Source organism: Pseudopipra pipra, chromosome 6 (assembly GCF_036250125.1).
Source record: "Pseudopipra pipra isolate bDixPip1 chromosome 6, bDixPip1.hap1, whole genome shotgun sequence".
Taxonomy (NCBI): Eukaryota; Metazoa; Chordata; class Aves; order Passeriformes; family Pipridae; genus Pseudopipra; species Pseudopipra pipra.
In genome coordinates, this window is record NC_087554.1 from 49457823 (window position 1) to 49485181 (window position 27359).

Sequence of the window (27359 nt, forward strand, 5' to 3'; positions counted from 1 at the left end):
CACTACGTGTCTCTTGAGATAAAGGACTTGCCATCACTCTTCCATCAGAGCTTACCTCCTCTACCTACAATGCAGGGGCCACAGGTGATTTAGGGGCTCCCCAGAAGGGGTTCAGAACTCAACTGTAGGGTAAGTCCTGAAAGGGGTTGGGAGGGTGGGAAACAGCATCACGCTGAAGTTTCCTGTGCCAGGTAACATTGCAACAACTCCCAGAAAAATGAAGTTCTCTGTTTAGGGCACTTCAGTCACAAGCAAACTTACAGTTTAGAATTGCATAAGGTCCCATGAAGTTCCAGTGCCCTTTTCATCACATGAAAGTTTCTGTGGCTACAATAGGGACTAGAAAAGATTCTTAAAAGGCAGAAACTTGAGTGGTTGTTTTTGACCCAATGTTCATCAGTATCTTCTGGAGCTCAGGTGCAGCACATTCCTGTGTCCAGGCTGACAGAAAAAAGTATCCCATTACTGGAGTGCTACCTGCATTTAGTCCTGTGCTAGTAAAGTTAGGATTTGTTGCTTTAGACCAGAGGTTTTCAGCCCTTGATGTGCCAGTGGACTGCTTACATATATGTAAAGGCCACAGATTCTTGCCTAACATTAAACGTTGCTTTTCAGCCCTCCCACAGTTCAAACCATTGCTGGGGTGTTAAGTCTGCAGGGGGGACAAGGAAAGAAAAGGGAAAATGCTGCTCTCAGATGTAGCTGTACAACAAGCTTCCAAAGCTGCAGAACAGAGCTCATAAAAGATGGAGCTATTTTTTTGTACTAAGCGTTGCCTTTACCATTTTGATAAGCCACTTCCTGCAATAAATTATCTACCCCACAACACTTTAAGCATTTTATCATTTTAAGATTTTGCAGCTTGACAAATACTCTCTCACCCTAGGTCCTCAGCAACTAAACCTCCCTAGTCTTCCGAGTTGGTCTTTTCTCCTTAGATATGACTCTGTCCTATCTGCCAATAAAATACTTTCTTAGAATAAGAGTACATAAAGATGTCAATGATACATTTACTGGACCTCATTTCTGACTCCCCTCCTCCCACCGTTTCAAATGAATGCAGACAATTTTGTCCTCATAAAAATAATTTTATTATTATTATTTTGTCCTCTGTATACAAGTCCCAAGATTTGCTCACTTTCCATAATACATAAAAAAAATTATGTCAGCAGAACACATGAAAATTAACCCCCAAAATGTTTTTCCTACTATTAAGTCAGGCAGTTAACTTCTGCGAGAGAAGACTCAGTCTCTATGGACTGGCTATCAGGAGTGTTTTATGCCTGTTCACAGAAGCATGCACCAAACAAAAACTAGGAACTAAAGCAGCATTGACAACTTGCCCCTTGCAAGAAGATTGTTACACTAATGACATTCTGCATGCTGCATTATCATTAAAAAAAGATCATGCTGCTTAGCAGAGGGATTAGGTTATGCTGATTCATACAGCCAAGAACTGTTACACATAATGTACTCACAGGTGTTGCTCAAGTATTTAGACCTTCTCCTCCTCTAAAATAAACTACAGCAACCAGTGTAGAACACCACTACATTTCCCTTAGTTTATGTCCAATTTTGGTTTTAGAAAGCTTTTCAGAAAAATCACTCTGCTTTCTTTTTTCTTGTTTTTAGGTAATGTTGGGAGTTCTGCATTAGGAGAATATTAAGCTGTAATGTTCCCTTGACTTAGCTACCAAATGAGCTTAAAAATCAACCTGGGTAAAACTCAGTGAGGGAAGTAAGTCTATAGAGATTGAATGCTGCATGAAAAAAAGAGGGAGGGAAAAAAGCTATTTGGAGAAAACAGGCTTAGGACAAACAGTGGTTTTTGACTTGTGGAATAGTAATTATCAAAGTCACACTGACTTGTCACTTTCCTGGCCGATATGAAACCTGAATTTTCGAAACCAAGATTCCCAAGTCTTTCAATCTACTTTGTCTGACTTCTTCCAGGAAAATACTTGATTGATGGGTGACTAAGCCTTTCAGGTAGGCAAAAATAATCTTCCATTGTACAGGAATAGACAGAGTCCTACACGTTTTTTTAATTTCGATACTGTAGTGGTCATATATTGCTTTCTCTCCATGCAAATTCTCTTGTACCATTTTAAGCTCATATTTGACAAAATAACTTTCCAGACTTTATTGCTTTATTTTAAAAGTTAAGGTCACATGAAGAAATACTGTGACATGGAAGAAGTCAATAAAAACATGTAGCAATCAGACTTTTAAGAAAAGTTTTGTATTTGTCAACTAGTTTGCTAAAAAGTACTGTCAGTGTAACACTGTCACCCCATAAACAACACGCTGCTCACGCCCAGGCCCATCCTTTCCATAAAGCTTCCATATCAAAGCAGTGTTGGGATGGGCGTTTCGGTTTTAAAACAGGAGCAGCAGCGCCGTAGGAGCCGTCCCGGGCACCGGGCCCGGGGCACTTACAGTCGGTTCAGCGGAGCGGGGCTGTCTGAGCGCACACCCGCCGCACAGCGCCGCCCTCACGGCTGCTGCACCTTCGTCCGCTTCGGGGGCGGGTCATCGCCGCTCGCCGCCGTGTCCACGTTGTTTTCGTCCTCGCCTTCATCCTCTTCGTCGTCGTCGTCCTCGTCGTCGTCATCCCCGAGAGCACCTGCCGGGGTTGTAGCGGGTGAGCGGCGGGCGGTGTCCCGTGTCCGGCGGAGCGCCCCGGCCGCGCCCGCCCCGCCACTCACCGCGCCGCGCGTCGCCCGCCGCCTCCCGCTCCTCCTGCACCAGCGGCGCAAGCAGCTCCACCACCCGCTCCTGCAGCTCGGACAGGGCCCCTCGCAGCCCGCGCAGCTGCGCGGCCTCGCCCCCCTCCGCCGCCGGGTACGGCACTCGCACCGTCCGCGTCCGCCCGTCGCGGCCGCGCAGCTCCGCCACCAGCTCGGTGCCGGCCGCCGGCTCCGCCATTGCCGCCTCTCCGCTCACGTGCCGGGCCCGCCCCGCCCGCCGGTCACGTGCCCGCCGCGCGCCCGGCCCCGACGAACCGCCCCCGATCACGTGGGGCGCGCGCGATTCCGCTTCCGCCGTGGCGCCCCCTGGCGCCTCCCCGCGCCCGCGTTTCCCGCCGCGCTTCGCGGCCCGCGCAGCCCGGACATGGAGGCGGCGGCTCCCGAGGGCGCCGAGCCGGGCAGCGGCGGCGGCAGCGGCGCCGAGGAGCCCGTGGTGTCCCTGGCGGAGGTGCTGGCGGAGAACGAGGAGCTGGAGAAGGAAGCGCGGGCCGTGCTAGGGGGCAGCGACCACGAGCGCTGCAGCTACTCACAGGTGGGGGCGGGGCCGGGGGGGCCGCGGGCTGGGGGAGTGGGCGGGGCCGGGGGCGGGGTGGGGCAGAGGGGCGGGGGCGCGGGGCAGGGCTGCCTCTCCCCCCGGCGCCCCCTCATCCCGCGGGCGGTCGGTGTCTCCCGCAGGGCGCGGTGAAGCGGCAGGCGCTGTACGCCTGCAGCACCTGCACGCCGCCCGGCGCGGAGCCGGCGGGGATCTGCCTGGCCTGCAGCTACGAGTGCCACGGCACGCACCGGCTCTTCGAGCTGTACACGAAGAGGTACGGGCGGGACGGGACGGGACGGGACGGGGGTGAAGGGAGAGGGGCGGGGCTCGCGTGCCGGCGGCGGGAAGCGCGCGCGCTGCGGAGGCGGGGGGGAGCACGCGCCCCCTCAGCCGCCAGCGGGTCCCTCACAGCTCCCGTGGCTCCCAATAAACTCCTGGGAATTGTTATGAACACAAAACCCAGTGCGTTCTCGGTTAATAAACCCCCGTGAAACGCTGCGTTTTTCTTTCCAGGAATTTCCGCTGTGACTGTGGGAATAGCAAGTTCAAGAATCTGCAGTGCAAGTTACTCCCGGTGAGTTCAGGCGGGTTTTCAGACGTTCAGAGTCAAAATAACACACTCCTGGGAGGCTGGTGCCTCGCCTCAGCCGGTGCTGACTCATGCAACGCCTCCAACCTTCCTAGCAAGTTAAAAAAGGAGGGGGTATTACAGCAGGAGATAAAACTGTTGAGGGACCAAAGGGAAATGTTGAGAGGAGAGGGAACGTTTGGTCCTTGTCATCCGTGAATGCAGCAATTGCGGTGCTGCCAGCAGCATGTTGAGGTGTCTGCACTAATATATCTCATTAGTTTTAAGCTGGTTTCAGAAGAATCTTTTGGGCTGCGGTTTTGCAGTTGCGTTAAGGAGATTTAAGGCTGTGCTGCTGTCAAAGGGACAGTTTCCTTTCCTTCTTAGTGCCCTAATATTTTTTGACAGGTTGTCACCAGAGCCTACTGATGTTTTTTACTGTATTAAGGTGCCTATGCTTTCATACTTGGTGGGTGTTTTGAGCTTGTCACGTAGTTGGTAATCTGTGAAGCAGTGACAGGACACTGCTTAGCTTGCCTGCAGTGTTGCTCCCAGGATAATAACAGTCCAAATGTAGAAATAGTCAGTGGTTTTGTGTATGTCCGTTTTATTCTGGGGGAACTGGGAGGAATCCAGAGCTAGTCAGCTAAGCTGCAGTGCAATGATGCCTGCAGAGACAGGTGTGACAAGTTTAACATGTTACCGATTCTCATTTAAATGAATCCATTTAGTGAAATGGATCAAGTGTTTTTTCCTTCTGCATCAGTCCAGTGCAAAATCAGCTGTACAGGTTAAGTGAACTTCAGCGTTTGTCCATTAATCTGTCTGACACCACAGTTGCCAGTTGTTACAAAGGTGGGCAGACTGTTTTTCCTCTTTGCTTTTCAACTTCAGCATTCCTCACATGCCCTGTTTGTTGCTCACTTTACAGCACAGGTGTCTGGATAATATGTTTCTTCTTGGATATTCAGGCTGATGAATGTAATGATTGCTTTTAGGAATTAAGGTGGAACAGAAATTGGGTTTTTCCAGATTATGCATATTTTCTGTCTTTTGTTTTTCACTGCATTGTCTATTAAGACACTTCTTCCTTCCTCCCAGGAAAAGGGCAAGGTGAATGCAGGAAATAAATATAATGACAATTTCTACGGATTATACTGTACTTGTAAAAGACCTTATCCTGATCCTGAAGATGAGGTAAGAAATACAAACCACAGTAGCAGTTGTATATAGATGGTATTTATGCAAGATACTGTGTAAAGAGTGGTCACTGAGCTGCTTCGTAAGGAAGATCCCACTTTAAGAAATCTTAAGTTCCATATTGGTTGTCATGTGCTGTATAAAGGTAATTAATTCTTTTCTTTTTTTTTTTGATGGTAAAATATGTATATGCCTTAAAGGCAGATGAGGAGGACAAACCATCATTTGGACAAAGTGGTGCTGCAGTTCTTTGCTTTCCCCTCTCTGGAGTTATAGATTTCCCTCAGGGGATGGGTTTCTCACCATCTTGAGAAACATGTGAGTGCAGAATAAGCACATTGCACGTGCTAGGAGAGACCAGAACCTGCTTCTGGTGCCTGCAGCTGTGCTCTCACAAGGCTTCTGGGATGGGAAGAGTCTGTCTTGTAGCACTGGCTTTAGCTTTCCTTTACAGTAGCCAGAACATTTTTTGTCTGTTTGAAGTACTAAAACACAGCACTGGGTTTGCACGTGCTGTTTGCAGTCAGAGAAGTCAGGTGTTTTAAAGAATAAGGAAGGCACTAGTCTTTCACATACGAACAAAAGTATTTTATAAACTCACCTCTGTGAAGTGCAGAGATAGCTTAACATCTCTGAAGAAGTCATTAATAATTGTTTCATAACAAAGCAGTTTGTACTGTGCTGCATCGTGACCAGTTAAGTTTGGATTCTGGCATTCCTGTACAGTCCTGTTGACATCATGAGTATCAGTATCTTCCTTCTGTTGAGCTGCCTGTTCATGCATTTCCGTTTATAGGAAGAAAGATACCAGTAATGTATTAACTTTTATCAGCTCTTTGTGTGAGAAAGTCTTGCCCTGCTGGGAAAACAGATTTTGTAATAATAAATGGGAATTTCCTCAGCCTTATTAGTATGACACATGACATGAGCTGTTGAACCTGGGGGAAGTAAACTGACTGGTGAAGCACTAACTACTTATTAATGGCAGCTCCCTGTGGGGGGTGAAGAGGGAAATGCAATTCACCCGAGCAGACTTTATATAATACTGCAGTTTGAGGCTTGTGAAAGATTCTGGAGGCTGTTATTACTGCTAATAATATGACTGTTCATCTAGATTCCAGATGAGATGATCCAATGCATAGTTTGTGAAGACTGGTTCCATGGAAGGGTAAGGAAACCATAAATAGCAGAATTGCCATTTGCACAGAAATGAGTTAGTGCTGGTTAGTTTTGTGTGGTTGTTTTTACTTGGGAAGTTTGCTGTGGTTCTCAAAACAGAGTATTACATGAGTTTTAAGGTATTTGTTTTCATTCTATGCAAAGGAACGTTGAAAGTCTAATCTTGCACTGCTGTCCAGTCCAGAAACACTAGGAAGAGTCCTACCTTTTTGAAGGTTACCACTTTGGAATAAAGTAATAGCTTTATAGCTGTTTCTTTAATTAGAAAACTCAGATCAGTACAGTCGCTGAGGAAAAGATTCTTACTGAGGCACACCATTATCAACTACCTGAATAGTTCTTCATTCAAAATAATGCCTTTTAAACTTCTAATTCATTTAAGTAGCACATTCATTAATGTGCTGTTCGTTCCTGATTTGGAACTTTGGGAAAATGTTTTAAAAGCAGCCCAGCACTGTGGTGAGTGTCCTACGTAAGGGGTAAGCAGTAAGAATTCAGCCTCTTGTGCCTCGAAGGGCACGAGTGAAATTTCATGTTTGAAGTTGCAAGATCAAAGAGTGGTAAAAAATGATGATTGGCTTCAGTTATGTGTTCTGTAGATAAACTGTTGGATTCTTTTGTATAAGTGTGGGAATGAAGACTCTTGTGCTGCACACTGTGAACTTTAAAGGAATGCTTTTAAAAAGAAAGCCACTAAGTGCTTTTGATTGCCCAAATAGTTCTCACCAGTTTATGGAGAGCTTTGGGAGCTAATTTTTGAATTACATATGTTATCAGTATGAAGGCTTTACAATCTTTTACATGTAAGGAAGGAATTGTAAAAAGTCATTTAAGAGTTGAAATGTGCAGTATGCAAGAGCTATCTTCACCTTTCCTATGTTTGGGACAGTTTAGCAGAATATTATTTAGAAATGAGATTTCTGGGTATGTGGAAGGCATAAAAGGGTGTAGACAAACAAAATTATTTGAGTTTTTCCTGGAATTTTTATCAGCTCTTTCCAGTCTTCACATTGTTCTAATAGTCACTGTAGAAAGTTAGGAAAAGTGTTTGCTTGTTCTGAAAATGTGGTGGCAGATGATGTTTTCCTTCCTCTAAACCTGGAGTTGAGTCTGTTAATTTGCAGCAGATGCTTCACTACTGTGTGCTTGTTTCTGACAGCATCTTGGTGCAGTTCCCCCTGAAAGTGGAGACTTCCATGAAATGGTGTGCCAGGCCTGCATGAAGCATTGCCATTTCCTGTGGGCTTATGCATCGCAATTAGCAGGTAAAGCAAATCAGATCTTAAACTGTGATACCCTCTTCCCTCTCCTAGGGCTTCCTAGATTTTGGGAAGCAGAGTGTTTTAGAATGGGGTATGAGAGGTGAAGGAGACTATGGTGAAAGAAGGAGCAGTTTCTTTCTATACCTCAGTCACTGTGTGTTTGGACAGCTTAGAGTGTATCCAGGACCTTGCAGTGTATGAGGGGATCTAGGTGCTCTCCAACACTGCACTGTGAAGCAGAGAGAACATCTGTGGTGGCCTGTATGTTGTCTGGCACAGTATTTTCACTTATGTGGGTATGTATCTTCCAGTTCCTCCTTTGACCAAAGTGAACTCTCTTGAAGATGAAGGGATTGTCCTGAAGATTGAGGAAAGAGAAGAGCAGAAAAAAGAAATAAAAAAAGAAAGTGGAGTGGAACACCAAGACACAAAGGAGGAAAAGCAAACGGAACAGTTTAATGAACCATCCACCAGCTCTGGGTCTGCCTGTCCTGAGGTAAAGTGTGCCTTCTTTTCTGACCTGCACAGCTTCATACTGCTGATAGGTGAGGTGAAGCCCACCTCGCTCTGCACAGGCTCAGGGAAGGGGTGAATGCATCCAGTCTGTTCCCGTGTTCCTCTTCAGTCACTGACACTTCAGACGCGCAATCTCTGCGGAGCACAGTGTAGGATGTGGGACAGGGCTGTCCAAGGATGTGGTGTCTGTTTGCAGATGGGTTAGATCCATCCCTTCTTGTCAGCCAACTGGCCTGGACACTGAGGGGACTTCTGTTTGTTATTACACAGGGGTATTATGTGTTGTAACTGCACTTGTGTGATGGTCCAGCTCTGAGTTCTTAGACACTTACAGCTATTGCAGGAAATTTCTACAGAAATTTCTAGTGGAAATTGCTAAAACCACATCAGAATCCTCATGTGGATGGTTATACAGGTTTTTTATAAAAATAAGTGTCTTTGAGACAAAAGAAAAATCTTGCCTAAGGAAATGGACGTGCCAGAAAGAACGGAGTGTCTTTGAAGTGATGTTACAGGGTGCTGAACAGTCTCATTTTAATTCAGGTAGTTACTAAGAGTGAGGAACCAGTCTGCAAGCTGAAGGAGCTCCAAAGCAAGCCATTCTTGAAAAAAGATACTGCTACCTTTTGGCCATCGAACTGGAGGAGCAAATTATGCACCTGTGAAGACTGTTTGGTATGTATGCTCTCTTCATTACCATCACTGATCTGGGAGAGATAGGGAGGAGCTCCCAGAGAATCTTTGAAGAGCTTTAGGTAAAATCTGTGTAAATGTTCTTACTCTGCATATAAACACTGAAAAACCCCTTCACCCCACCTAAAAAAACACACTGATTCCTGTGAATTAATATAGCACAAAGGAGCTTCTAAACGTTTGTATTTTCTTTGTTGTTTAAATCTAGGATTGCTTTGGAAGTTGGTATGGGGAAATGTCTGAAATGCTGGATACAAATTTACCTGATAATTGCTGTTCTTTGTGACCTTGAACACAAAAAGGATTGGGGGAGAGCATCTCCCACCTGAGAAGTTTTGTCATGTAAAAGTAAATTTTACTTTATTTTCCAGAAAATGTATTCAGACCTTGAAGTCCAGTTCCTGACAGATGAATGTGACACTGTCTTGGCTTACGAAAATAAAGGTACCAGTGACCAAGAGACGGAGAGAAGAGATCCTTTAATGGACACCCTTAACAGCATGAACAGAGTTCAGCAAGTGGAACTCATCTGTGGTAAATACAACTTCATTTTTAGAATATGCCTTAACACTTTAACTGAACAGCTTCCCACAAGAGATTAGTATCAGGTCTTGCAGTGTAGTGTCAAAGCTATTTTTGAAGTAACATGCAGACAACTGAGAGGTTGCACACCTCAGCCAGGATTACTCCGGAGAAGTCGGTCCTCTCTAGCCTGTTCTTACAACTTCACCTTAGAGCGAGACACTAGATGGTGTGGGAACCTTCACCCAGTTTAACATTTTAGATACTGTATTGATTGTAATGTATTTAATGTGCATATTTAACATTAATTTGCACTTATGCTGTCTAGCTTATTTATCTTACCCTGTTCTGCTGTCTGGCAATCTCCTGTCTAGAGAGTGCCAGTCAGGTGTCCCCTGCAGCTCTGCTGCAGAGAATATTGACAAAGCATTGCTGAGGTATTTTATACCTGGAGCTGTGTTTCCCTCTTCGGTGAGGGCTCTGCACTCTGGAGAGGACAGTTGGCCAATCCCGAGTTACAGGCTGGAACTTTCTGCCACAACCCACGCTGGCTTTTGCAGTGTCTTTTAATTAATTGTACTAATTCATTAACTGAACTCTATACATTGCTCTGAAATCAACACAAACAGATACTCACACTGCATAGGTTAGTCTCAAATTATTAGGCTTCTCATGTTTACATGGACTTGTCTTTTTAATTATTATTAATTATAATCCAGTTCAAGCCTAGATTTGTCTGAAATAAACCTAATGAATGACAAGGAGTAGAACAAGTTGTCTGCTTGAGCCAGTGTTAAACTAAAACTGGATATCTTACTGGTTTTTTGTTTTTCTTTGCTTTTGCTTTGCCATTCAGAATACAATGATTTAAAGACGGAGCTGACAGACTATCTCAGGAGGTTTGCAGATGAGGGAACGGTAAGGGGCAACTTCCAGAATTTGTTTACCAGAAAATGTGTTTTAAAGAATTGTTGAAGGCTGGGTGCTGAATACTATGATGCTGTGTTGTAATATTTTTTCCTGTCTCTTGGAGTTGCTGGTGCTGCAGTAGAAATTAGAAATTCCTGATTTCATTGGAATGTAACAGTTATATTTCCTTAATGACATTGCTGAGAGGTAACGGGGACTTCACAGAAATCTGTTTGCAAAGTACTAAGAGCAGTTCTTACATTTAAAGGAAACTTCTGTTGCTCTAGGAGAAGTAGTCAGGGAAAAAAAGTTCTTAAATTTTCTGGTTTTTCTTAGATTGAATTTAAACCCTTAGAAGAATAAATACTACCTATGATTGTCAGTCTTGTCAGTTGTTTTCCTGCAGGAACGCACCTGCTGTTATTCATTAACACTTGCATTTTGGTGGCAGATTTGCTGTATTGCCATTCATAGTTACATAGGAATAAGACTGAAGTGAGCTAATGAAGATCTTTCTTTGTGTTAAATTTTCTTATGGTAAAATCAAGAGGTCAAAGTACCATTGGGAGCTTTGCTCCATGTGTTTGTTCTGCCTTAGGGGAACTCATTTCCCTGTTTGTATTCTTTGTAGTAGAATTTGGGCATTAATCGTCTCCTTTGGGTGCAACAGAAGAGCTGTATCAGAGAAACTTCAGGATATTTGCTTTCCTGTACTTTGTGTATTGCATGTGGGGATAAAAAATGGGATCCTTTAATTGAGCTCTTGCACCGCACCAAAACTTGGGTTTCATGCTCTTCTAGGTGGTTAAAAGAGAAGACATTCAGCACTTCTTTGAAGAATTTCAGTCACGGAAAAGGCGACGGACTAACAGGATGCAGTACTACTGTAGTTAGACTGAGAGGGTTTGGGTCTGAAAGGACCACTGGGAAAACAATATTCACTGGCAAACAGAAGAGGCATCTTCAGTATCTCAGTATATCAGCTTCTCATCAAAATCCAGCTGTCCAAGAAACATCTTCATTTTGTCTCCTACTTTATTTGTAGCAACTAAAACATGTTCTTAGAAGGTTCTTACCATTGCAGTTAGAGGGATTTTGGTACCGATCGACTTTGCATTCCCCCAAAAGCCAGCCTTGTCTCCAGGGAGAGTTGGCTTGTTACCAGAACAGTGTGTCACTGTTTGTTCCCTGTAGCCTTTTACCCTTTAGTCTCCTGTCAGTGCCTAGAGCTGTAGGCTGTGCTAAACCCACCTGGGCTCTGCCTGCCCTGCCCTCCCCTCTCTGCAGTGCAGGGAACGAGCTCCTTGCTTTCCTGCTGTAAATGGCTCTGTCTCGCCCTTTGGGGTGCAGCAATTCTGGCCAGGGCTTCCTGCACCCAGGAGGTGTCTGTTCCTGTGCAGGGCTCGTGGCTCCTCAGTGGCTGGAGCGGGCACAGTTGTGGCTGTGGGTGACCCACGGGTCCCTCCAGGGCAGCCAAACCACGTGTCACTGCTGCCTGCTCGCTCACTGCTGGGGAAGCGCTCCCTGGGCAGGTCAGAAATGGGGAATCAGAGGTTAGGCTTGATGCAACAGAATGTTCTATCTGGTTTTATACATTAAAAAACCTGTTTCTAATATTGTACAGTGATATTTTACATGAAAAAAATTGTCACACGATCTCAATTCACTTATTAGAATATAAACAATATCGAGGAGGAGGTACTGAATTACAAACCAAGCATGGGGGGTTTGTTATAGGACTTGTAATGTGCTTTGATTTCAAAAACTAGCCTACAGCAAATTATTCTACTTCATAAATGTTGCTGAAAACCCTGAAGCATCCTGGTATTTTGCTACAGTATGAAACATGATCTTTTTATAACCACTGTGATAAGCATGGGAGATGTTTCACTGACTTTTAAGACTCTACACTTAGCTGCAATTAAGAATTGACTTTTTGTAATTTTTGGAGCCTAATGTAGTTCTTAGTTTTCTTTATCCTCAGCCCCCAAAACATACATTAAAGTTCTAGTTTTTGAGGATTTCTATACCGTGGGGTACTGTTCTGCTTCTATGTTAATGATTTTTGAGAACAAAGACCTTTATCATTCTCACTATTAACTGTTTCTGACCACTTTATTTACAAAAACTAGTTGTAGCATAGAGGCTCAGCTCATCCGTTTCATAGAATTACAGAATATGCTGAGTTAGAAGGGACCCATCAGGATCAATTCCAATTCCTGGCCCTGCACAGGGCACCCCAAGAATCCCACCATGTGCCTGAAAGCATTGTCAAATGCTTCTTGAACTCTGTCAGGCTTGGGGCCGTGACCACTTTCCTGGGGAGCCTGTTCCAGTGCCCAAACACCCTCATACCCAACCTGAACCTCACCTGACTCAGCTTCAGGCCATTCCCTCAAGTCCTGTCACTGGTCATAATAGTGAAGAGATCAGTGCTTGCCCGTCTTCTTCCCTTTGTGAGAAAGCTGTGGACTGCCACACTGTCTGTCCTCAGTCTCCTCCAGGCTGAACAGACCAAGTGACCTCAGCTGCCTCTCTTATGGCTTCCCCTCCAGCCACTTCACCATCTTTGTTGCCCTCCTTTGGACACTCCAATAGCTTAATACCTTACTTACATTGTGGCACCCAAAACTGCACACAATATTCAAGGTGAGGCCACCCCAGTGCAGAGCAGAGCGGGACAATCCCCTCCCTCAACCAGCTGGCGATGCTTTGCCTGATGCCCCTCCAGGACAGGGTTGGCCCTCCTGGCTGCCAGGGCACTGCTCACTCATTCCAACTCGGCATTGATCAGAACCCTCAGGTCCCTTTCCTAGTTGCTTTTAAATTTAACTCCAGGTATTGTACATGCTGTTTTTTGGTAGCAACTGTTACAGGAGCTGTAACTGCACATCTAACTACAATATAAAAAGAATTAAAGAACTGTTCAATCTGTACTGTCTTGTTTTTTCTCACTGCTGCTGTAGTGTTTTGTTTCCAAGATCCAGGCAGACACAGGGAGCCCAGTGATGACCAAGATACATCCCAGGGGCTGAGTCAAGCCCAGGATTCCTAGACCTTTGCCTCCACCTAACCCAGGTGTGAAACAAGGGCTTGCATCCTGCCAGCAAGTACAGAAAAAAGCAGGATGGGGGTATGTTTGCTCTGTATTGCTGTTTTTGTAGTTCACTGAAGGGGTGAGGGAGAGGGTGCCCAGAGGCAATCATTGTCCTGGGTTCCAGCTCTGAGCTCAGATCACCCTGAACCCAACACCTCGCTTTTCCAAGCTGTGTTGTTCTCCACAATAAATACACACTAAGAGGCCCCAGGGCACACAGAAGTGCTGCAGTGAGGCCCAGCCCCAGCCCCGCTGTGCTCATGCACCTCTGCTCTGTGTCAGATCGTAATTCACAGTATTTTGCTCTTGTACATCAAAGTGAGACCAGTCAAGCGACTGGATGACACTTCTGAACTTCAGTCATCACTCTGAACCAATGAGACACTTGTTTGTGAATGAGATGTAATGAACAGTCAGCCAGTGCAGCAAAACTGCAACTTGGGAGTGCCAAGTACTAAATGTGTCTGTCCAGCTGAGCGCGCACTTCCTGGATCCAGGGCTGTGTCCCATGGCCCCAGCTCTGAGCCCTATTGCCTTTCACAGGGAATGGCCTCAGTCCATCAGGCTCTAGACAGAACTCACAGAACTCCTTCACTGAAATGCTTTTTCCTTTTTAAAAACTGCCTGATCAGTGCCACAGATTCTGAATCCCTCTTCTTACACTGTTTTATATCATGTCTTTGATGCTCAAAGCATTATTGGGTACTTTTTTCCCCCCAGGAGGAACAAACCCTGTCAGTCTGAGGAGCCTTTACAGTCAGAGGGCACCTTTCTGTTTGTGTTGCTCAGCTCCTTTCCCCAGGCCCTCAGTCACTGCCAGCCTGGAGTGAGCAGGACAGGGTGGTGGGTGTAGCCAGCCCAGCACTGCTGGTCACAGTTCACGGGAAGCAGCCACACAAGCATGTTCTATACAAGCCATTTATTTGAAATGCCAACTATATGTAGGATAAAGTCAGTGTTACATGCTTCTCAGCAACAGTAGAAAAATAGAACCAGTGAAAACCTTTTTACAACTGTAATGGTACTCAAAAGAGAAATGTATTGTTTTACAATGCATCACACAAGACTAGAATTCAAGTTTGGAGGTACCTAAATAAAAATACTATTTATTTTTTTTTTAAAAAACACTATGTACAATTGAAGCGTAAACAAGTTTTACAAAGTACTGGTTATGCAGGTTGTAGAAAAAACACTTGCATAGGACATGAAGTCAGTTTAAGAAAGTTTTCTGAGCCTTTAGCATTGAAGGCACTTGACTTTATACCAGTAACAACACAAGGACAAGAAACATCCATAATGCTGCCGAAGGCAGGGCTGCCTCCTGGCAGTACAGGTAATTACAGAAACCCCAAGTGCGGTTTTACAAGTTTCCCTCTCAGCTGTTCCCTGTACCCCACAGGGCTCAGCACCACCTCTACCATAGAAGCATAGAATTATTAGAAGAAGGAACAGTGCCTCAAACAGCTTTAGTGTTCTTTCAAACAAACAAAAAAATACCCAACCAAAAAAACCAACCAAAACAAACAAACCAAAAAACCAAACAAAACTAACACCCAACCCCCTCAAAACCCCCACCAAACCAAAGAAAACCCTAAGACAAACATTTGGGACATTCCAGGACCAAAACCCAAGGCTTTACAAGTACAGGTGGCCACAGCCTTAATTTTCATAAGAGAAAGTCCTTAAGAACAGGAAAAATACAACAGGAAACTGCCAATCAACACAGCAGTTACTAATACACAACTACAGTAATTCCGTAGAACAACAAAACATTTTAAAGGAAAAAATGTGTTTTAGGAATTAAGTTATTCATCCATATATTAAGGAAAAGAGGAAGGGTAGTTGGGGAAAAGGGAATAAGAAGTTTTTGCATGTTGCTCACTAAATACAAAGTCTGAGCTCTCTCTTTAATAGAACAAGGAGCACAAGTCTCCCTCATTCAAGAAAACAATGTTTATACCTCTATCCAAGCAAAATAGTCAGTAATCTGTCATCTCCATCAAATTTATAGGAGGAAAAGGTGTCAATTTCCAGCCTAATCAGAAAGTGCTTCATGTAAACAAGGAGCTTCTGCACCAAAGTTTCAGTAGACAGAGAATAAGAAGTAGCAGGTAGCACAGGTACACGTGTTGTGTGAGTGAGATGTAGTATGAACACTAGCTTCTGAATAATGCTTCTAAGAAAAGATGGTTTCTCCTCTCCCTCTGCACATCCAACTAAATAGGAAATCCTACGCTGGAGTAAAGTAATCCAGTTCCAGTAATTCAACAAATCCTTCTTTTCCACTTCAAATCAGCTGCCATTAGCTACCATCTTCTTCCCAACTCAAAATATACAAGTGAAAACAGATTGTCTGCATGGCCTGATTGTCTTTGTGGCCTCAGAAAGACTTGTCTTTCATTCTGCACCTACTTTTAAACACTCGATTCTTTTTTGAATACTGCTCAGCTCCTGAGACTTCAAAAGCAATTTTATATTCTAAAACGCAAACGTGTCCTCCCCTGAGGCATTTCTCACCAGCTTATTCCAAAGCCACAGCATTTCATGATTTTCCTCAAACCATAACCTCAAAACTTCTTACCTTCATCAGCCACGCCCCCACAAAATTTCAAACGTTAAAGTTTTATCTGTAGGTCTCAGCCCCACCTCTGTCCAGGTACACAGTGCCACATCAAACTGTGATAACTAAAATAGTTCTCCTGAAGTACATCTATCAGTTTTAGGTAAAAATAAATTATTCAGAATAATCAGTCTTCTGAGGACAGCTCTAACTTTTTAGTAATTAAGCCGCCAACACATACATGATGCAAGTGCAGGGAGTTTCAGGGTTCTTGTATGAGATGAAAGTTAATGCTTCTGGTGAGGTGGTCTCATGCTGGCGAGGATGAGACCCTCGTGTGCGGTAACAGCTACGCAGTCAGACAGCACCATGCTCGATCTTCACAAGAAACCCCGTGAACCTCAGTCACCAACCTGCAGCAGCACCATCTCCCCACTGACACCCTGCATTTAACAATGTTCTACACTGCCGTCCCATGGAAATCCCACATGTGGGTGATGAAGCCGGGACCACCAAGTGCCTCGACTGTGGGCAAAAAAACAGCTTAAAAAGGCTGACAGAGGTAAAAAAGAAAGAAATCTCCCCTCACCCACAAGACATCACCTGCACAGTTTCTGTTCCAATCCTACACCATGTTTTCCATGGCTGCATCTCAAAAGGAGTGTCTGCAGAGCTTCCATGAGGCAGGAGGTCTACAGATGCATATGCAGGAGACACAGCATACTTTAATGAAACACATTAGCTAAGAATCTGCCATCAGCTAAAACCAAAAGTAAAGTTGCAGCACGATTTCTGTTAAAACAATATTAAGCATTTTGAGCTGCAGGAATCCACTCAACATAACCTTAAAGAAGTCCTAAGGTCACACATGGGACTAAAGTGTTCTACTACAGGGAAATGTATTATAGAAACTGTATTTAACCCCCCCCAAACAGGCCTTTACCAGCAATCACTACACTGCAGTGGCATCAGATCCCTATCCTGAATGCAATGAATTTGTTCCTAGAACTGCACAGTGAGTATTAAGGATGCACTTCACAACTGTAACCATTCCCCCCCACCCCAGTGCATTGCTGAACCCCACCCCAGTGGCAGGAGCCAGCCCAGATCACCATCATTCCCTCCTCACATCCTGTTAAGAGGAATCTCATTTCTGTGCTTTCAAAAAGCAAACTCAGGAAATGGAGGCATAATTCAAGAGTGCTAAAGCTTCACACGTGTCATGATGCTAAAGCAGAGACTCTTCACTGGGATTCTGCTCCCAGAAGAGCTGCGATCATGGAGTCAGCAACACGTGAGATCAGGTAAGGAACACTACAAGACATCACCACGAGTGAAGCCCTTTTGTAACCGTAGGCAGGAGAAAGCAAGGCAATGGACAGTCACCTCGGCACCTCCGGGAGAGGGAACCCTCCCTCATGTTCAGGCAACAGCAAAGGTTGTTGACTATGCCTTGTCTTCCTGACACTCCGACTCAGCAGGAATCCACAAATCTGGTCTTCACTATCCCCATGTATGAGCAGCTGGAAGAACAAGTAGTTACTATCATTTTTATAGTATTTCTACATTTATCTCTGCATGGGCAAATCAACAATTCTAATCTGTCTAGTAAGTGCTTCTGGGTAATCATGGAGTTCTCAATGGGCACAGCTGAACCAGAAGCAAACAGACTCAAGCTGTCATATTCCAGTAAATTCACTAGAATTTGGACTCCTAAATTTCCCTCTGAACTCTTAAAAACCCAAATGTAATTCTTGAAGTGGGTTTGCTATCTATATAAGACCAGCTGCCAAAACTTTTCAAACAAAACATTAGACTGGATTCTTGCTGTAGTCATAAAAATCAGGAAGATTTCAAATCCAAACAAACAAACAAAAAAATCTTAACTAAAAATGTAGGTTTTTTGATGTGCTGTTCTTTGGAATTCCTATAATTAAAAAATAAACAGGTTGTTACTATCTCATAAGAAAATACATTTCATAATGTGCAACCCAATGCACATAGGGAATTGGCATGTGAAAGGATAAATGCAAAAGTATGAAAATACAGTCCTTTAAATGTGACATTAAAGTTTAACATATTAGTACAAAACTAATACACTAAAATAGATGTACAGGTGCAAAAGGCTACCAGGTTGTAGAAAAAAGGTACCGGTTTTGTGGTGGTTTTTTTGTTGTTTTTTTTTTTTTTAAAGGCTTAATTAAATCTGCTCAAAAAAAAAAATTCCCACAAAATAAAACCAGAAGCAGCATTAAAACAAAATTGATAACATGCTGTCTCTAACAAAGCAATGTATGTACAAAAGAAGTGAGCGAAGCTGAATTTTTCTGCTGGCATGAAGGAATTTGTCTGACAGAAGTGAGGCCAAAAGTTGCAAGGAATGGGATGTTTACAACTCTTAGGCACAGAGAAATAGTGGAGGTTGCTTTCATAGGGCAGATTTTTTGTACAGGAAGTCTGGTTTGTTGGGAGACCTCCTTCCTCTGCTTACTGCATCTTCCCTTTCCAAATCTGCATTCCTCTGTGCTCCATGTTCCAATGGCTCATCATCTGCCAGTCTCCTACTGGGTCTCTCTTCTGGCATTTCAGAGGTGTAGGCAGAGAGCGAAGGTCTGTTGGAGGTTAGCCCATAGGTTAAATCCGTTTCCATTTTTGCTCTTCCCCTGACGTGAACAGGGCCATTCCCAGCATTTTCCTGGTTGGCCAAGGCCAAGTCCAGTCGCTGGGGAGGTTGTTCTAAGACATCGAGGTGTATTGGCTCATTCTTTTGCCTGTGTTGATGCCCATCTTGCGAGAGCAGGTATTCCCTCCTAGAGTCCTCTTGCTTTTTAGGAGATATCTGGGAAGGTAGATAGGCTGACTTTAAGCCACTTGGTGATGCCTTATTGTGGCTATACAAATCTGGGCCAAAATAAATGCCTTGTGAAGGCGAAGGACTGTGCCTGTTGGGTGCTGGAGTAGAGGGTCTGCATGCAGCATTGGAGAAGTCATAGAAGTCAGGATATTCCTGCGGATTTTCTCGAGCATCTATTTTTTGCTCTATTGCATGTTTTTTCCGAGCAGTAGGCATGTGTCTGTTCTGAATACATGAAATGTGCTGGGGTGGGCCAGGCCCTACCTCTGTAACCACCTGGCTTAACTCCGTGTCAACCGTGAGCTCTGGTAATCTTCTCTCCTTTAAAGACATCGCTGACACACCCATGGCAATATCTGGCATCAGGTCATTTAGCAAGGGCTGAGTACACTGGAAAAGAAAAGAAATTGGTCCATAGAAACAAAGACAAAAGCTAAACACAAACTGTATGTAGGATGGTTTTCCTAATCCAAAATGGCATTTTCTTAATCCCTAGCCAACCTTAGCCTGCAAATTTCCTGCACTGTTTAAAGAACACATGTATCCACTGAGCTTCACCTTCCTGCTTGTTTCCTTCATGAAGCTGTTGTGCCACAATAATTGCTCCTTTTAAATGCATCTTGCCTTGACTATGAAGTAAAGGACTGTTAAACTTCTTAAAGGCAGGCCTACTTTAAGCCACTTCCAATTACCAAACTAAGCAAGGCAGAACTTAACAAATGGTTTGTTAGAGCACAGAGTTACAGTGCAGGGAAGCTATGGAACATGCATGTTGTCACTATAGCCTTCCAGACAGAAGAGTTAAAATTTCTGCTTGCATTTATAATTCTAGTGAAAGGAATGTTAGTAATCATTGATTACTAGTAACTAACAAATTGAAGAAAGAACACAGAACAAAAATATCCCTCATATTAAGCCTATGTTCCTCCTTGCATTATTTATGGAAACATTCCAGCAGAAATATTTCTAATGTGAAAAAGATCACTATATCGTTTCCTTAGGGAAGTCAGTATTGATCAAAGGAGAGAGACATGCAACAAAACCCACCCTTGATCAAACAATGGTAAACATTTCTAATGTGAAATTAAATATTTTAACCTAAAATATAAACAGAAGTGCAATGTATTTAAGACAATTGCTAAAGGGAAAAAAAATAAAATCCATGTTTCCATTCAGAACTCAAGGATTAAATCTGCATCTAATGTGCAGGTTTTCAGTATGACACAACTATGCACTGATAGCTTAGTGAAGTACAGGAAATGCTAAATAACGAATGTGGTAATTTATTTCTGCTTTAAAAAAGTAAATCTATGTCTTTATCCAGTATCTTATATTTCATTGATTTCATTGTACCACACTGTAGTTAAGCAACGATAATAATTGCTTCTAAATGCTGTAACAAACCCCTTTGTATTGGCAATTACCAATTTCTGCTTTCCTACTCCTTTTCAAGTATTTCACAGCTGTAAAGCTTTCACGTTCTTCACATATGTATAAAGGGAACCTGTTTACTTCAGACTACCTACCTGTGAATAGTTAATACCATCACTACCTCTACCTCTGCATTACAGCCTGCAGTCCACTACTGAAGGTGGCTTATGCTTTGCTTTAGTGTAGAGCAAACCACATTTGCCACACGAGGAGCAGCTGAAATCCGGAGGAGACTGAGCGGAGAACTCACTGCAGTCCACAACTTCCTCATGAGGGGAAGAGGAGGGGCAGACACTGATCTCTTCCCTGTGGTGACCAGTGATAGGATGAGAGGAAACAGCATGAAGCTGAGTCAGGAGTGATTTAGTCTGGATATTAGGAAAAGGCTGGCACTAGAACAGACTCCCCAGGGAAGTGATCATGGTAGCAAGCCAGGCAGAGTTCAGGAAGTATTTGGACAATGCTCTCAGGCACATAGTGTGACTCTTGGGACTGTCCTGTGCTGGGCCAGGAGTTGGACTTTTGGTGATCCCTATGGATTCCTTCCAACTCAGGGTATTCTACGATTCCATGATTTCAGAAGCATGAGTGCCACCTGCCCCTCCAAAAATGCTCCTGCCCCTGGAACGTTCATTCTTCCGGAGATTAGGATGCTTTTGGGATGTAGAATGCTGACAGCCAGTTTGGTAGAAAAATCTTCCCCTAACCAACAAAAATGCTCTTTTATTTAACAAAGCCAACTTCATCATAAGAATTCCCTCTGACTCCTTCTCTAAGGTACTTTGAGTGGCCAGAGACAGGGAGGAGAAATCACAGTACTTACCACTTGTTTCTCAGCTGCCATCACTGCTGCTGCTGCTGCCACTGTTTGTCGCCCCAGACCTGTGGTGTTAGTGCAGTCAGGAGGTGCTGCCTTCACACCAGGCAAGTAGACAGGCGGTGCAGCTTTGGGGGCGGTGCGGGAGTGGAACAGCGAGTGATTACACGGGTAAGAGAAGGAACGTGAGGGATGTTGACTTGGCACCCTTTGTTTCCAGCCCACTTTGAACTGGTTATGAATAGGAGTTGCTGGTGGGTGATATGGAGGTGGAGGAGGGGGCAGTGGTGGATGGAAGGCCACAAAAGAGTCCAGTTCTGTAAACATGGTTTCTGCAGTGGGAGTGCTGTTAACACGACACCGTCCAGACTGTCTCATTGTCAGGAGGGGGCTTTCATCCCCAAATCGCTCATCAGGAAAGAATTTGTGAGGATTCTGCAAAGGCAAAAACCCAGCATGTAACAGGACAAAGTAGAAAGTCATTTAGAAAAAATCTCCTAAACTAGCACTCTTTGGAACTTGAAATGTGCTAGTACTGTAACTGCCTGGTTGTGCCACCTACAACCTCACCAGCACTCAAGGTGACTACAGCTACAACAGAATATAGATTTTTTTTTTTAAAATAAGACAAGAAGCATCAGATTCACTGTGTAAGTTGACCAATGAAAGCATTTGCTTTAACAGCAGTGTATAAACAGAAGTGGGATTTCCAGTTTTCCCAGTCCTGATATTTACTGTGCAGACCTACAGGATTAGTTACCACTTTTTCTCCTTTCCAATTCAAGAATGAATAATAATCTAGGTTTCAAGTTATGGTTCTACTCCTCTTGTCAACTCCCTCTTCAGCAGATTTTTTTTCATCCCCAAAATCTGCATCAGTAAGAACACCCTGAGTGGCAATGACTCCTGAGAAAAGTATTTATACATTGCACTTACACATTTATAAAATCACATACGTCAACTGCAACTGGTGTTTGCACCTGGGCAGCTATGAAGGCATCTCAAAGCACTTGTGCACCTGCACACAGAGTGCTCCTCTTGCACACTGCACAATTAGGTCAATTCAGTATCGTATACAGCGACTTTTCATACCTGCAGAAGTTCAGCAGCAGCATCAGAAAGCCCAAATTCCCGCAGCACACGGATCTGAATCTCATAACTGACTGTGGCACCTTCTCCGCAGTTGAGGGCGTACGCTCTCTGCACCTGCTCCGTGTGACGCAGCTCCTGCAGCCGCTTGATCATCTCTTTCACAACGAGGAGATTGGGAACTGGAAGAATAACAGAGAATGGGGTAGGGATAATAGAGATTCCTTTTTGAACTGTGAGACAGTAAGTTTGACTGCAATTCTGAAGAAAAAGTCTAACATCAGGCTGCCTTGAGTTGTTTTCTTTTTTTAAGGAGCATTCTGCCAAGAACTGTTCAACTTACACGTGCTCCACGGAGCATCACTAAGCCACATGGGATAACACACACCATACAAATGGTAAAAGCATACATCACTTTTCCAGCTTCTGCTAGAATGAGCCACAAACAGAGCCTTTTTTTTGTAAACCCCTTATGATGCAGGAATTCCATGACTGGAGGTGGGGAAAGGATATCTTAAATAACAACTGAATGTTCCCTCGTGAATTGTACAGGCCGAGAATTCGCTGATTTTTTTGGCATACACTTCATACTTCTAATGCAATTCTATAATCACAAGACCATAACACCAGTATGTAACTAGAAAAAGTGCATTTTACAAAAGTTACACAAACTGTAAGCCAACAAAAACCTGCTAAAATTATACTGTTTTATGCAGCCATATTGAAATAATTTTAAAAAACCTTTCCAAAAGAAAATAGTACATAATTTGGGGTATTTATCCTGTTGCAAAACTTTCTCATGCCACTTCTTACTGCTGTTTGACAATGAATGGTATTTCTCTGTGGTCTTTCTGTCCTCATGAAAACGTGCATATCATAGAGAAGACAAATTCAGATACGCAAGTCCTGGTGTCTGATCCTTTAACAGCTTTACAAGTGCTTATATTGTCATGACCAGATATCCATAATGAAAGCTCATAAAAATTAAACAGATCATACAGCAAGAGCAGTGTAAAAACACATTTGCATTACAGAGAAGGAGAAAACCCAACACCACACAACTACAACTGGTCCTTATTTCACAAAGTTTACATTGGTACATGAAGGATAAGTACAAGTGGTGCAAAATATTCCCCCTCCCCTCAATGGAGTTCCTGTGCTGGGAGGAGGAACGAACCCATTCTAATCAGTCTTCAAGGCCTGGAAATAAGTCCTCCATGCTACCCTCCACACACTTAAATTCTTCTGAAAAATCCTGATTTAGCAGCCATATGTTTAGCTACACCCAGCATTTTGCTAATACTGGAAAAAAGAGGATTTAAGAGAAGTCTGAAGCAGTTCTCCAAACTAGTAGGCATAAAAATGATATCAGTTTTGCATTAAGAAGTGCTGTATTCTCACATCCAGGTTTGTTTCTGGGTTTTTTTACTATTATTTGCTTGAAACACACAGAATAAAGATTACATATATCAAAATACAATTCTCTCAGTTGCAGGATTTCTAATTCAAAGTGAAATTGGAAAATATGTAAGGAAACCCAACCACTTGCAGAACCTGGCCTCAAATTAGAACAGTCTTCAGCACAGGCTGAACTCATTCTACAATAGTGCTGCAGGAAGAGCTTTAAGACACACTGCCAGCAGCATTTATGCAAATACAGTCCTCAGGCAGTGGGTACAAGGAGATGCCAGGGACAGATGGAGAACAGCTGAGCTGTAAAGAACCTCCTGTTCTGAGCCCAGTCCAAGGGGCATGGAGGCGATGCTGCCCAGCTCTCCCCCCGGCAGCTCCTGTGCTCTGTCTACACTTTAGGATGTATTTCTGTACAAGTTATAGGTTTGGTACAGGCTTTAATCTCCTCAAATTAACTAGGCTCCATCTGCCCATCCTAGCAAAGAGGCACTGGCAAAACCAATCAATTCTTCTGCTTAATTACAGAACTAAGCGAAGCAGACAGTTACTGGGACACAATTCCTGTGCTCCAACTATTGGCCAGGCTCAGGGCTCATATCTATGCTCAAATCAAAGGACTGGCAATAATTCCTACCCATTAAATTGTACAGAACCAAGCTGCAGTGGAGCTTCAGATTGGTAAAGATGTCTCATGCTTGCCAACAGGGAACGTGAGAACTTTTGCAAAATATTGGAGACCTCTGAGAACCTGTTGCCTTTCTCAACTTCTTTGGAAACTAAGATTGAGCAAAGTGTTATCAAAGTCATAACTTATAATGAAATATTTTATATTCGATTCATAGTGAGTACATTTATACTTTTCTCTGTGTGTGTGTATGGGAAGGAAAGTAATGCACTGCTGAGATGCCACAGCTATAAGTTTCTAAACAAAAAATTAGTGCTTTTATCGAATTTATCAAACAGAAGTTTTCAGAAGCTCCCTTTAAGGCTTTATCAAGTTTCTTCCCAAATCACAAGCAACAGATCAAAACCATTTCAAAAAATTTCCCAGAAAACTTATAACTAAACAGTATTTCAAATCTTCCTAACACCTCAAATTCTCTTGCAGCAATTTCAATCCATTATTTTTGTCCTGGCTCTAGCATCTGCAAGAATAGTTTATCTACTTCCTTTCAACATAGTTGACTGAAGGGAGACATAACTGATACACAAAAAGTTTATAAAACAGGGAATCAGGAGTAGTGGAGGAAGATGACTGTTTTCTTGTTGGCATGCCATCTTTATTGCTCTTCTAGAGACTCCCAAACTGATCTGTATCTACTGAAATGTGATATTTTGATCTAAAAACTGATGCCAAAAGTACACACAAGTTTAATGAGAGACTGCATAAACTCATGGATTAACAACACATTTAAAATTACTAACTACAGAGAAAACACCATCCACCACAGCATAGCTACAAGCTGCACATGGTTGAAAAGCACACAGAATTTAACGGGGATTATTTTATGTGGTTTCTCTGTTGTGCTTCCCTATGCACTCACTTCCAGTGAGTGCTAGAATAAGGATTTAGGGTAGACAGACAAATCCTTGACCTGATCCAGTATGGCCATTTAAAGGGCTACACGCGATGCTCCAAGATCGAATCACCTCACGTTTTGTGGCACATTTGTTTTTGTATTTTAGCACAAAAACTGCTCTTTATGGAATTGTATACTGTTGACTTTCAGGCTGTTCTCCACAGAGCTCCCCTCAGCCATCCCACATGCACATAGCTGGCTACACCTACACAGTGTTTCACAGTTTCTTCCCTGAATTTAAATTAAATCCTGGTCATTTAGCTACCTAATCCTGTCCTCCAAAACATTCACTGACCTTTCCAACTTGTCATCAGTTGCAAGTTTTGGCAGTGTATTCTCTATGCACACTGAGTATTAATAATGAGCATTATTAATTACAGGGGTAAGCGAGGAAGAGCTAGATGCTTTGGGAATCCTACCAGATACATTCTTCCAGTCTGATACCAAAAGATCAAGTGCATAAATGACAAAATATATTTAGTATATATTCTCCTGGCTTGCCTATGGGGAACGTTACACCAAGTATCCTGAAGCAAAGAGAGGCCATATCTACTTGCCCATGAAAAGGAATGAAGCAGCTTTGACTTCAAAGCTAAAGTAGATTTGGTAAACTGAAATAAGTGTATTTTGAATGTCTACTTCCAATATTTTCTAGCATACTAAATTAAGCTGATTTCCCTGTAAGTTATGCTCCTCAGCTTTTAATTTTTAAAAGAAATCAGTATTTTGCCATTTTCCAGCCTCCTGTATCTTACCCATCTTGGACAACTGGTTGTAGAAAACTGAGAACACTGTAGAAAACTCTGAGAACCAAGAGTGAGGCTTCAGCAAGTGTTCTACAGTGTTTATCCAGTCCAAGGTTTTTCAGATTGTTTTCTAACTAGTTACTGTGCCATCCAAAACCAGCTAATGTCTTCAGAACAGACCAAAGCAAAGAGACTAGTACTGATGCAGTGCTACTCTCCACGGAAATCATAATGTTCAATAGCTGACTCTCACTTCCCCCAGGCCCAAGCCCCCAGATCAATCGGCATTGGAAGCAACCAGCAGCCTTACCTGGGATCTCGTTGGCTATGACTGAGGGAGGACTGGTCTGGTTAGTGCTGACTTGCTGGTGGGTTATCATATGGCAGCACTGCGGCACCGCGTTGTTCACCATGTAAAGGGTGTCGGGCACGTTGGACATTCGGACCATCCGCAAACGAACGAGATCCGTTTGTTCCACCATCATCTCATCCAGCACAGACTGCAACGACAGCCACCAAAGCCCTCATGAAGGACTGCACACACACCCCCACCACCTGCTGCAAGCGCAGTCCCCAGGGCACAAGTCTAGCAATTGCTACACCACAGTAACTTTTACAGGTCACCAACAGTATTTGGCTTTCTCCTCAGCATTTTCTATTCCATTTTCCAGTCAGAGTCGAGTCAGACCAAAGAGCAGGCAGGCAAATAAAGTTTGGGAAGGTTGCTTTATTTATTTTGTACCTGCCAGATTAGAAGTGACCTTCTTGAGGCCAGACCTTCCAGACTTTGAGGCAATTATTGCCTGTGAGTCTCAACACTGTGCCACTGAGTGGAAGGCATGAGTCTGAAAATGAAACATGTTTCCCTCAGACATCTTAAAGAATAGAAAGGGATTTATGCCTACCCTTTTAAGATTATGATTTAATGTTATATGGATTTATTTCAAAATATGGGAGGCTAACAGTGAACTAAAAAAAGTAATCAGAAATTACTCATTCACAGTGTTTGCATTTCACAATACTTAAACTATGAACAGGAGGAGTAAAGTTATCAGAGACTAAGTATGAGAGTCTTCTCTCTAAGGTTAAACAGCCAAAAGTGGTTTTAAAAAACATTAACAGCGTAATATGGAACTAACAGAAACAAGTAGGAATCCTGACAAGGGGTAGGAGGTGGGGGGAGTGTTAGAATGCACCTTTAGTTAACTACTAAAGCACTCCCATACCATATACCTGAAAACTGAGAGTCAAAGCTTTTATCACGTATTCTTTAACACATTTTTGTCAGCTTTAATCTTCAATCCAAGATAAAAAGATAACATTTTAACTGGCTATTCTTCCTTTGCTGTTTTAGTGCCACTTGGTGTTCTAACCTTTGTACCCAAAATGTGAAGTAGTTTTATTTCTTCCCTCCCCAGAGAGGATGCCAACAACAACACATACACTTAGAAAACATTTTCTTTCTTAGGCACAGGGCAAACTCTCTGAATTCATCAGAGCAGTGGTCAGAGTCTGTAGGTGATGTGGACGTACCCAGCTTCATCTAATCCTCTTGTTCTGCAGTCACCTGCCCTGCTAGGACTCATGAGCTCTCAACTTAAGTCAGAGCTACCTTAAGTGATGGCATTAGTCAGCAAC

At 43.4% G+C, this 27359-nt stretch overlaps 2 protein-coding genes across 5 annotated transcripts in view; one reads left to right on the plus strand and one right to left on the minus strand.

The window, feature by feature from the left end:
- The first annotated feature begins 1114 nt into the window (after window positions 1-1114).
- On the plus strand, window positions 1115-13070 carry UBR7 (ubiquitin protein ligase E3 component n-recognin 7). The gene is given in 13 exon segments (XM_064659012.1): window positions 1115-2626; window positions 2709-3110; window positions 3113-3282; window positions 3426-3559; window positions 3799-3859; window positions 4955-5050; window positions 6168-6221; window positions 7392-7497; window positions 7806-7990; window positions 8554-8685; window positions 9075-9237; window positions 10082-10143; window positions 10936-13070. Coding segments are annotated over 13 exon segments (1920 nt in total). The 5' UTR covers window positions 1115-2364; the 3' UTR covers window positions 11029-13070.
- Window positions 13071-14135: 1065 nt separating this feature from the next.
- The window catches only part of BTBD7 (BTB domain containing 7), a 56126-nt gene continuing 42902 nt past the window's right edge, over window positions 14136-27359 (minus strand). For all 4 annotated transcript variants that reach the window (XM_064659009.1, XM_064659007.1, XM_064659008.1 and 1 more), the window contains 4 exons: window positions 26032-26221; window positions 21986-22164; window positions 20900-21328; window positions 14136-19035 (listed from right to left, as the gene is read on the minus strand). In XM_064659009.1, the coding sequence (XP_064515079.1) occupies window positions 18220-19035; window positions 20900-21328; window positions 21986-22164; window positions 26032-26221 (1614 nt within the window). In that variant the 3' untranslated portion in view covers window positions 14136-18219. The remainder of the gene's footprint in view (window positions 19036-20899; window positions 21329-21985; window positions 22165-26031; window positions 26222-27359) is intronic.